The sequence below is a fragment of the Carassius gibelio genome, chromosome A23, assembly GCF_023724105.1.
Source record: "Carassius gibelio isolate Cgi1373 ecotype wild population from Czech Republic chromosome A23, carGib1.2-hapl.c, whole genome shotgun sequence".
Classification (NCBI taxonomy): domain Eukaryota; kingdom Metazoa; phylum Chordata; class Actinopteri; order Cypriniformes; family Cyprinidae; genus Carassius; species Carassius gibelio.
Genome location: NC_068393.1, coordinates 18193008 through 18205155, shown reverse-complemented (window position 1 = coordinate 18205155; position 12148 = coordinate 18193008). Strand labels below are relative to the sequence as shown.

At 37.5% G+C, this 12148-nt stretch overlaps 1 protein-coding gene across 1 annotated transcript; it reads right to left on the bottom strand.

The window, feature by feature from the left end:
* Positions 1–497: 497 nt before the first annotated feature.
* Positions 498–1743, bottom strand: LOC127944168 (interleukin-1 receptor-associated kinase 1-binding protein 1 homolog). Its single transcript, XM_052539981.1, has 4 exons — positions 1404–1743; positions 1259–1324; positions 1038–1168; positions 498–903 (listed from the first exon to the last, which is right to left on the bottom strand). Exons 1-4 carry the CDS (start codon positions 1695–1697, stop codon positions 645–647), a joined length of 750 nt encoding a protein of 249 aa, XP_052395941.1. The 5' UTR covers positions 1698–1743; the 3' UTR covers positions 498–644.
* Positions 1744–12148: the final 10405 nt, after the last annotated feature.

The following is a 12148-nucleotide window of genomic DNA, read 5'->3' as shown; positions in this document are numbered from 1 at the left end:
TATGTGGCGTTTTTTTTCCTTCAAGCATGAGGTTTTTTGGAGTGATGGACCACATCCATCATGAAAATAGTATGGTAGTCGTTATGGTCATGTTTTGTTATCAAACTCTTATTAAAATGTTCATAGCAAGTGCAACTGTGCAAGCAAATTTCGAAACCTTACCAAAACACACATTGTCAACAAGAAGTAAACACAGTAAAACACCTGTAAACACTGCCAGTGGTTTTACAAGATTGGGGAATTTGATTGGATTTTTGGGTGTCAGTACGTATAACAAGCTTGCAGAGTTTCTTTATGTGTGCAAGTCAAGACACAGTCATGCAACAATATATAGTACATGTAATCCCTATTCAAACACAGTCACATCTAACTCATTTGTTAAACTTTAACATTGTTTTCTGTCAATGTTTAGAACATATTTTACAAGTATATTTTGAGTTGCACACAGTGCTATTCAATATATTCTGGAATTTGGAGACTTAATTAAGTGACACCAGTAGAAACAAGTGGTATCTTTATTTCTAGCTCCTTTTGTGAGTATCTGAGGTCATCTATTGTGCTCACTTCACAAGACTATGTGTTTACAGGTTATAACAGCAAATAAATGAAATAACATGTACTATTATTATTGCTAAACAGAAACTTCAAAATTTCCTCCTGTTGCTGTCCTTTGGTCGCAATTCAAAGGCCACAAATACACGCGAAGAGGCAGTGACTAATGTAACCCCAGTCTTCTGATGTAGTGTTAGAGGAGAGTCAGTCACTTCATGCTGGCCGCTGGTCCACTCTCGTGATTCTTCCTCACGTACAAGCAGCGGCCGTCCCAGAGCTTGTCCCAGAATGCAACATGCCTCACTGGCTTTTAGCCGGGCATTGTCCACAGCTTCCAAACATACTCTGCGTCTGCAGAGAAGACCATAAAAATGTTTTGACATGCTTTCAAACAGGCTTATTAAATTAATTTCATGTTACAAAGCTGTGTTCAGGCAAACAGTGGCGGTTTATATGAGGACTGAGATTGTTCAAGCTTTGTTTACCTCAACAAACTGAGACTTTCAGCGCTGTGACTGTAGTAGGGGTCACCCACGCACACGCTTTTGTCAAGTTTTTCAATCAAAACTGAGCGTGCTTGTTGCATCTTCTCAAAGTCTGAAAACACCACAAGCACCTGCACAGACAAAAGGGATAATTAAAGAGCAAATATATTATAAAATAGGTCAAATAGGACACATGCAACAACTAACGTTTTCCATTTTACCTCAGCTCGCATGTGGAAGAGCTCTTCCTCTCTTTGTAAGTGCTTTGTCACAGAGATACTTTCTTCCTGTTTGGAAATAAACTATTATAACTTTTTGTACTCTTTCTTTATAAATAACGTTACACAGATTTTAATTATTTAGCACCTTGACGTCATGCTGTCTCGCGGTCTGTAGTATGTATTCCAGTCTTCGGGTAACGCTATTGGTCACGTCGTTTACATGTTCTTTACTGTTTTTGACGCTGATGGTGACGGTGGCTCGGTCCGGAGGATACGATAACTCCGCACAGCCAGTCATCTGAACCACTCTTGTGTTGTTTAGAGTGTGTAAAGGTGTTTGCTTGCGACCCCTGTTAAACACCGTTTCGTTTTCGTCTTGGTAAACATCTCCAGCACTCGGTGAAACTGCAGCAAAGACACGAGACGGACTGTGCGCCATGCTTGTTGGTAAACCAACGTGGCGCTATGGCAACGTGTCCAGCGCATGGCGGGAAAGTCGTCTCCTTTGTTGTTGTACGTTACGTCACAATATACACTGTAACAGAGATCAGTGATCTGAAATGCGACGAGCTCTTGTGTAGTCGAACGTGTTTAAGCCTGTACGCTTCAAATAGTTAGAATCGTTCAAAGATGTGCTTTATTTTATTCTCATAGACTTTGAAGGCAAATTATTTTTGAGAACTGACCAGGAGAGGGCAGCAGAGATCTACAAAGTGATTGAAAGAGCTGAAGACCGAAAGCCTGGAAAACAAAACAAAAACAAAAACAAAACAAAAAAACATAAAAAAAACTTACCTATTACTAAATTCCTAAATCAGAAACATTATTACTATTATTATTCCGCTATAAAAAAACTATACAATTGTAGTAATTGTATGAAAAATATCAGTATTAAAAACAACAGTGATTAATAGCAGAAATGGCAGTGTATCTCTTAATGCATATTTATTTCATTATCCTTTTTTTTTAAGGATCAAGTATATATATTATAGTTATATATATATATATATATATATACATACACACATGTGTGTCATGTTATTTTAAAACATTGTAATTGCTTATAAATCTTGTTTGTTTTATAACCAAACTTATTTACTGATTTCCAAATCAGACCTTTAATAGTTTGTCAATTGATAACTTACGATATTTAATAAATGTTTGTATTATTGAGCACAAAAAGATGTTACATCAAAAATAATAGAATATTATTATTGTTATGCTCCTCTGATTATTATTGTATGTATTAGAAATAATTAAAGGCAGAACAAGGTTCATGCATGGCCACTGAAAGCAGTCTGTTTGTATTAAACCGTAAAGCCCTCTGTCTAATATAGCTCTGAAAAAGCACAGGACGTATTTGTTGATATTGTCTCGGGTTGTGCATAGTTCTGTGTTAGCTTTTTGAAACTGTTTATCTGATGATGTGTGTTTGCCAAGATCCATGCAATGGCTTCTTTTATTTGTTTAGCCGTGTGGGCCCTGACTCTGGACCACTGCCATTCTGTTGAAGGAAGGAATATTTAATGTTCAAGCTGGGATTGTGGGTGCAGGAGTGGGGTTTGGAGACACTGAGCACTTCAAAAGGGTTGATAAGTGATCCGATAAGTTGCGTACGGAAGCGCAGCAGTCGAGCTGTGGAAACAAAGAAACAAGCCCCATTCCCAGGAAATGAAAAATAACATTAACTCTTTATCCCTCTGTCTCTGTGGCCCAGACTGTGTCAGTCGCAGTGAATCTGTTCTATTCAAGGGCTTTAATATTTTGATAAATTAAATTAATTTACCATATTAACATTTGGATTTTATTTAACTTTATTTTACTGCATTGCTGGTCTTTATTTCACTCATTTTTAATACTACAAAGCTACATAAATTCACCAACAAATAGTTTCAATAATTTAATTTACATCAGAGATCACCTGAGTAGTCCACCTGTCTGTGATGTCATGTGACACCTCTATCCACCTGACCTCTGTCCCGTTGGCTTGAAGTGGTTGGTCTCAAAAGTTCCTGCTTGCTGTGAACCTTGGGAAAATGTGCTTTGACTCGTCTTTCGTGTTCCTGGACATGATTAGAGACTTCAGCAGGGGAGAGGGGGCGCTGAGTCTGCCTGAGGGCATGAATGTATATGTATTTATGTGTCTTTTCCCATATGTGTGCCCTGTGGTGCTCCAGTTTAAATCGGATATGTCAGTGACATTGGGAGGCTCTAGAATTCTACTTGTTTGGACCGTTTCAAATTAAACTAAAGTTAGCTGTAAGATGCTCATTTTGTGTAGGTTCTGCACATTTTGTTAGGCAGATAAGTTTCAACCAATAAAACAAAAACAAAATTGATATTTTAATTTAGACTTTACAGTGAATAATATTTGGTGCAATAATTTTCAAGATTTCTGGTGTTATATCAGAAATTTGCTAGTAAAATCAATTATTAATTGCATTTAAAATTCAAGTTTCATGAATTGGAAATTTTCTAGTAAGTCATACTCATACACTTTGATTATTATTTTTATTTTTTACAGCGTGTAAGTTAAAAAAAATGTAATTTAATAAAAATACTGCAGTTTGCAACATTTGGAGCTCATGTTTTTTTTTTCTGTGAATACATATTAGCTCAAATAAACAAACTCATGCACTGTTCAGTGCAGCCTGTCATTTAGTTGAGTTTTATCTCAGTTTTCACTCAGTTACTCCATTTCTTGTTTACATCTTCAGGAATGTGAATGACACTTTACATTAAAACTTTGTGATAGACTTATAACTTAAGGATATCAAATTCAGATCAAAGACGTAAATTATTTGATTCTTTTTAACATTTGTTCATTTTGTAGCAAAAGGTCCATAAAGGGTACATGAATTTATTAAAACATTGTCAGTTTGTACACCACATTATAAAAAGGAGTCCCCCCATTAAAAAAAAAAAGTTTCATTTATAGGTTTTCACCTTGTAGAATATACAGTGAAGCAACTTGAGTGACATAATTCATAGTAAAGCTGGGAAATTATCTTTTTTTTTTTTTTTGAATAATATCTTAAATATTATTTCTTTATTATATTTATTTCCCCACTTGTTTTGCTAGCCATTATGCAACATGAAAGACACATCTTTGCAGTATCACGTCAATAATGTCAAACTGTCAGTCATTAGAACTGGTTTGTTAAAGCGTCACCTGTGGTTCTGACCCACAGGGCTTGCTATCGAGGGCCACTGCTGACACAGACCACTGATGTGAAATTAAGTGTTGTTGGGATGTCTGAATATTGAGAATTAAAGTGGTTTAAGATCTATGAAATCACTTTTAGTAAGCTCTCAGCTTTCTGTCTCTTGTACATTTAGTTGTGCGTTCACTGTCTCTCTCAGCCTCGATCTTTCAGTTATTCTTACAGTCTCGCTCTGTTATGCAGAAATGTGTATTTTAAAGGCTGCTTGGATTTCAGAGCTCTATTAAAAGTTCAAAGCTGCAGTTTACTGCTGTAACAAGAGTTACTCTGATCCAAACACTCGGCTAATGAGAGAGAGCCAGCTGCACCCACCACCTCCCACCCTGTGGCCTGTGGCTCTTATATTTGAATGTGCATTATTGTGCGGATTAAGGAACCGTTTTATAGATCTTAATCATTTTTTTTTATTTCCGTCAATCTTTAAATAGATCTTTCACCATGTCCTCCATCTGACTCTGTCTCTCTTCTGACCTACTGATAGACTGAAGTTCTTTTTGATAATGGAAAATCTTTGCAGGACTTCTCTCTCTTCCCCTATAGTCCCTAATCTGAAGCTGTTCAGAATCCTGTGTGTGTTGTGGTAGGAGTTTCACCAATAGTTTAACAGTATATTATTCCAGGACCTATCTATAACAAGATTGAATTATTGCTCTTCTGAACTCAAGAATGATACAAACAAACAAGTTAACACTTTTAAAGGGTCCTTGTGATTATTTGGCAATGGTCCTGGAGGATGATAAGATGAGAAGCATATGAACTGGCTGGCCACAATTCAGTGAGGAATGGAATTAAAGAAGATGTTTTTGAGATTCTCCGGCCCTGTAAAGCTTTTTTATGTTATTATTAAATATAAAAATAACATGTTAGAGGGGAAAATACACATGTGAGGTCATCTGGGCTCAGAGGAATGGTCTTCTAGACTTCTCTTATGGACTGTGCCATTTTAATGTCAAAATCTATTTTACCAACTAAGGAGAGAGGTACATTTGCACTTTCACTATTCAGTAGGAGTTATATTGATTTACTGCACACACATCATTCTGGTCACTCAAATACTTGATCTTGGATTGGTGATTCATTGCACTATGTGCAGATGTTTTTGTATAGTGACTGCTGTCCCTGACAAACAATATCTGAATGATATGAATGAACAAGGAAAATAATTTAAATTAAAATCAATATTTAATATTTTGTTTAATGTTTTGTTATTTTTTGGAAGTCAGTCAGGTGATACAGAGGACAATAAGCAATCAGCCGGTCATTATGGCAGAATAACGCTTTTAGGATGATACAAGGTCTTGATCACTCTGTTCTTTGTTGATTTGGTTCGGTCATTACAGATTTTTCCCCCTTTATTTTAAAGAGTTTTTTTTCCCCCACAATTTTTATCATTATTTTTACATTAATTGTTATTATAGATAAATGTTTTTCCTACTAATTTGTTTGTTTATATATATATACATATCTCCTATCTGTGGTAATTAAAAAGTTTTTTTGCATTATTTGACATTTTGCATTATTACTTGCATTTCTTTTTTTGTTACTCTTTAAATGTTTTATTTGTAGTAGTAGTAGTATTTAATTCAGAAATAAGAATCTTGTTTGTAAATATTAATTTATAATATTTAACCCCCTCCCCCCAGCATTTTTGGCAGATTGCAGGATTCTTTTTTCAGCCGTGTAACTTGCCATCCAAACTAAACCATCTACAATTATAATAAAGTTATTGTAAGAGTTTTATGTGGTGTCTTCAAAGAGTAACACTGGTAGTGTTTCCAAACTCTATAAATGTACATTTTAAAGATCATTCATTGCCAAACCCTCCAAAGTGATGCCCTCTGTGCTCATTCACAAGCTAATGTAAGTTTCACTGCATTTCCTCCCCTTGCCTTGGCACAGTCAAAAACATTTAGTTCCTCCTATCTCGCCCACATTTAAACACTTTGGGTTTAGCCTAACTGAGCTGGCTCTACAGGGCAGCACATGCCTGTTCTTAAACCCAGACCTGCGTGAGCAACAGGAAACTTCAACAGCTGAGTCGAGCCAACACAGTGCTGCTCTGGGACATGGCGAGGCTTTAACCCAGACTCCCTGAGTCAAGATGGTGACCCTGCAGTAGAACTGAGCCTCTACTGGGGTCTCATTTAAACAGGTCCAGTGTTTTGTAATGGATCTGGGCGAAACATAGAGGATGAGCCGTGATATTTCTGCCCACAGATTGAAGGGAGTGGAATGGGAATGTGTGTATAATAACAGAGTCTAGGAGGGAGATTAATGTGTAGAGTTATTGGTGTAATGATTGAGTCGCGCTCTCTGGGTTTCAGCTTTCGAACAGATGAAATTAATGAAGTACCTATTCACATCCAGGACACACTGGAGACCAAGTAGACAGAAAAATGGCCTGTGTGTGTTTGTACTTTGTGACTGGGGAGGTTGCAGGGAATAAGTGGCATATTTTAGACGGGTTGGCAGAGATATTTGGGTTGGTTTCTGGATGGTAAAAATATACCTAAGAAATGCTGAATAAATGTATCTGTTTACATGTGTGTTTGTAAATGTGAAAGAGAGAGTTAGTGGTGATATTATATTGGGTGTTTAATAATGGGAATTGTAGAAAATTTAATGATTCAGGTTCCTCTTAACAATTCCAGAATTTTAATGCTTCAGTTTAATGGTTCTTTTATTACTGAAAGTTGACATTAAATGAAAATTCATGTTATCTAGTTTTTAAATGCAAGTTATTTGTCTTCTTGTGAACAATTCATCTGTGCATATGTTTCTTTTTTTGACTTAGTAATTCTTAATCAAATTTTCCTTTTCATAACTCAGTCTTCTGGTAAAGTGACAAACGTCTTTTTTGGTGTGGAACATTTCCAGTTATTTAGTGCAGTATTTGGTGTTAATACGTTGCAGCCAGCCCAAGCCAGAGTAAGCATCACTATCAAACAAAACTAAGCCCTATCAACAATCAGTCTGATTTGTTAAATATGCGTGTTCGGGATTCAGGAGTCGGACTACACGGGTTTCACAGTATGTTTTGGATTCACTAATAAGGACTGGCTCATAAGTCACTTGTAATTGGACTACATTTGCGCCCTCTGTTTTACATTGTAGATTGAGTAGCAGTGTTGTGGTTCTATTGAATAAATACTGCATTTTTTGTTGTATTTTAGTGTAGGTTACTGTCTGCAGCAGCAGAAGAATGCAAGTGCGAAAACTGTTAATGAAACCAAACATCATGTTATTCAAAAAAATGTAACTGGTTCTGAATGAAAGAGTGAAGCACGTGTGTGGTAAGAATATTCTCCTGTGAGTAGACTAGTCAGGTGTTGACAGAAATGCCTTCTCCCCCAATACACATCTAGTAGTGTACCCATCCAAACCATGAGTTCTCCTTCATCTGGTCTTTGAACCATTAAGTGTCCGCTGACCCCTGGAAGCAGCCCCTCAAAAGAATGATTGACAGTTAGATGCTGGGGCTGAATTAAAAACAATTGGGGCCACAGAAGTTGAAAAACAATATGTTAAATATGATATATGATGGTTACTGTAACAGTCATTTAAAGATGAAGTGTGTATAATATATTTTTGGGATTAAAATAAAAAAAATGTCGATCCCATCTTAATATGGAAAGACAACTCTTAGCAAGCCATTTGTAGCGTGAGTTTACTATACATTTTAAACATTGTGGCTGTGTGTTGCTATCAAAGCATCCATTTTGAACCGAGAACAATCCTTTAACCTGCTGTTTCCCAAAGGAACAACATCTATACCAATTCCCTTTTTATTTGATGCCGTTCTCTCAGGTCTTCAAATGTCCTGAACTCAGTGTGGATGTTTTCACCAAAGCACACCGTGTGCGAGCACGTGGAGCATGGCCAACTTTGCTTAGCAGGAGTTTTAAATGGTCGAGGTGCAAATCTATTGCCCATGCGCCAAGCGGGTGTCAGTTTTTCCTTGGCTGACTCGCAGACTAGCAGATCAATAAAGTTAATTTAAAACATTCACACTCTGCCATCGGAAATCAACCATTTAATGGCTCTCTGTTCCAGTAAAACTGCAAAAAGGTCTTTCGGATTTACAGCAACAATAAGAGGGGGGATAAAACACCGAATGCAGTCGGAAAATGCGAGCATAAAAGGACAAAAGAGAGGAAACTCTGGCTCTTTGTTTTGTTTTCACCACAGACCAAATGCTTTAAGACCTCATTATTGATGGTAAAGGAACAATCCAGATGAAAGGTACAAACACATGTCTCTTGATCTATGTTTTGAGAAGAAGTAGTCCAAAAGGAGGGACAAACCGTGCCATGGACAAAGTTTCAAAAATTAAGTTGTACTTTTGGAGGAGTATTTATGTTCCAAAAATACTCCTTCCGGTTGGTCACAAGTTTCGGAAAGTTTTTTTCGAGTATGGCTCTGTGTGACGTTAGATGGAGCGGAATTTCCTTATATGGGTCCTAAGGGCACTTCTCCCGGAAGAGCGCACGCTCCTGTATAGCAGAGCACTGAGAGCACAACAGACTTCACTGATCAGAGCGAGAGCGTCGCGAAATGTCACAAAAGGAGTGTGTTTTTGGTTGCCAGTGCAAGACAACCCTGCACAGATTACCAAAAGAAAAACCGCATTAAGGGACCAGTGGATGGAGTTTATTTTTACAGAGCATCAACGGAGTTGTGCAAGTGTTTTTGTTTGTTCCTTGCATTTCGAAGATGCTTGTTTTACAAACAAGGCCCAGTTTGACGACGGATTTGCACATCGTTTATTTCTTAAGGATAATGCAGTCCCAATGAAAAAGGGTCATGATCGTGTGTTGGAACCGCAGGCGGTGAGTAAAACTGCTTCAAATATCTCTGTGTTGTTAACTTAGCTATCAGCACGTAAGCACATCAAGTAAACAACATGCGATGTTGTCATCAAACTGCACTTTCCACATGTACAGCTTAAAAAAAAAAAAAAAAAGACGACAAAGTGGAACTTAGTCACTTTCCAAAACCGCTAAGCAAATATATACAGTTTCAGTACATACCACATAGAGATGTCATTGCTGATGCTGCTCTTGTTAAGTTTCAGCCTCTGGATCTGATTCTGGATTATAAATATATGCCGAATCTGACTGTTAGCCATGGTTTGTTTTGGATGATGGTTTTTCCCTCACGGTAATGTCACAGTTTCCACATGCTCTCAACATAAAAGCCTACTGGCGCTCGTGATTCTTTAGCTCCGCCCACACGTCTCGCCTCCAGCCGGTCGTGTTTTTCCGGGAAAAATCGGTACAGACTATCTTTCTCTTATGAATATAATAAAACTAAAGACTTTTTGGAGTTATGAAGGATGCAGTACTACTCTATAGGTACTCAAGATTAACAGGATATTGAGTGAAAACGAGCATTTCACCCCCCCTTTAAGAAGACAAATAAAAATAAATATACACATTTAATCTGAAAAGGAATATTCCAGATTCAATATGAGTTAAGCTAATTTTGCATTATTTTTGTAACCAACCCAGAATATTCTTTCAAGCATTGCTATGCAACTTAATGAAGCAGATGCCTCTGATCCATGCAAACTATCATAAAGCTTGAAGCTGTGCACCGACACACTCCATGTGTTCCCTTTTAGCAAAGTGAGTGCAAAAGCCCTGCGTGCTTTATCTGAACAGTTTAACTTTGAGCAAATACACCTGCGGTCAGCACATTAAAGACCTCCCATCTTTACAATGCTCTAATTGGCCCTTGCATTCATAAAACACTGTGAGAATGAATTACTTAACTACATGTTCATGCTTTTGGCGTCATCTGCTCTGGCCCTCAGTTGTTTCTAATTACATATGCGTTACTTTGAAATGATTTGTCTCTCTTCTAAAAAAGTGAGGTCATATTCTAGACTCCTCTGGTTTTCCAGTGAACCTTCTAACATGAGTTGGCCGGAACAGGCACGGTTTGCAGTGATTGGCCTCTGGAGAAGACCCTACCTCCTGAAAATGCTTTTCATAATACTGAAGACCGCACGACATGCACCATAAACACTCGTTACACCATCCGTCAAACACAAAAAACACACACGCTCTCTCGCTCACACATTTTCTCTATGGGACCTCAGGGAGACATGCATTCATCATCATCCGCAACAGGCCGGAGATAAGCCCATGCTAAGACACACTAGCTGATGACTGGTCACTGGTTATGAAGCAAAACCAAAGAACTTCCCGTTTTCACCGTGACAATTAAATTAGCTGAACGAGGGATGGAGGAGGAGGAGAGAGGGCTGAAAGATGGATGATATCATCTGCCTCCATCTCTCTCTTTTCACAGTGATGCCTTACTTTGGCTTAACATTAAGAGAAAATCCATTAAACAGCTGTGCCTGTTTTAGTGAGATCATGGTGGAGTGGATTTTTCAGACATAGCATTACCAGCTCTCTTTATTTTATGTGTCAGCAGAAGAGAAGCAGCGTATCTTAACAAGCGAGCATGGAATCGATTAGATCTGGAGTCTTTCTCTGTTTCTTTTGCACCTTCCTCCTCTTTCACAACAATAAAATGTGTCAATTTTCACTTTCCTCTCTGGTTCTTTTAATGCAATATTCCTCATGACTCCTTGCTGACAGCACACAACCCCCTCAGACGGACGTGTGTATTTTGTCACTTAGTTCTTGCTAATTTGGTTTAATCTGAGAATCATTTGGCTATATAAAATTAAATCACATTTTATATATATATATATATATATATAACATAACTACTAGCTAGCATAACTACTGACAGTACGAAAGTCATTTGCTGCAATATGTAATCCTCATAACAGATTTTGACTGTCATTATTCTCTTATTTAATTCTGGGGTTTGTAGCACATGTTCAGACATTAGCTTTTTACCTAATAATGTTAAATGAGACACTTTGAGATAAGTCAAATTGAATCTGTAGTGCAGCCAGAGACAGGGAGTGGTGAAAGAAAGAGAGAGAAACAGGGAGGAACGAGAGCAACCCGAGCATCTGTTTCTTGTTAAGGTCCACCTCACTCAAGTTTTCAACATTGAGCTTCAAATCATCTGTTTCCCTCAGCTTCTCTGGTGAGACTGGTCAAATGAAAGAAATGAGGACATTGAGACTCCAACTGTATTTAATAAATGATGGAGAACGGTAGAATGAATGAATGGCTAATTTATAACAGGTTTTGTTTATAAACATCAAGTCAAACTAAGTTAATCGTGGTTTTCCCTCTCTTTTTTTAATAAGGAAATTCCCATCTATTTTAGGAGTGTGTGAACTGATAAATCGATGTGTGTGCATGTGTGAGTGTGTGTGGTCTGAGATAGTGACTGGTTCTGTCATTCTGTGTAAAGTTGCCTCGCCCCGTTTCCTCTTGTCCTATCATTCTCGATTTTGACCACACTACACCTCTTTAAAAATGAACTCAGACACACGTCGGTGAGGTATCTGGTGAAGATCAGCTTACGGCAAAAATAATATTATTTTATGGACAACTGAAAGAGTGAGAGATTTAATGCAGGATCACACATAGGAGAACAGAGATGATTTGGTTTTTGCTCATTTATTTATAAAGATGTGTGTGTGTGTGTGTGTGTGTGCAGCTCTGTAAAATCTCTTCAGACATCTTTGGCATATTAGAAGCTTATCATAATAAAATGTGTAATTTAATGG

Coding starts and splice junctions, on each gene's coding strand:
- LOC127944168 (XM_052539981.1), bottom strand. CDS start 1,697: ATGGCGCACAGTCCGTCTCGTGTCTTTGCTGCAGTTTCACCGAGTGCT. Junction 1,325..1,403: donor CGAGACAGCATGACGTCAAG/GTGCTAAATAAT, acceptor ATTTCCAAACAG/GAAGAAAGTATCTCTGTGAC. Junction 904..1,037: donor GAAAGTCTCAGTTTGTTGAG/GTAAACAAAGCT, acceptor TCTTCTCTGCAG/ACGCAGAGTATGTTTGGAAG.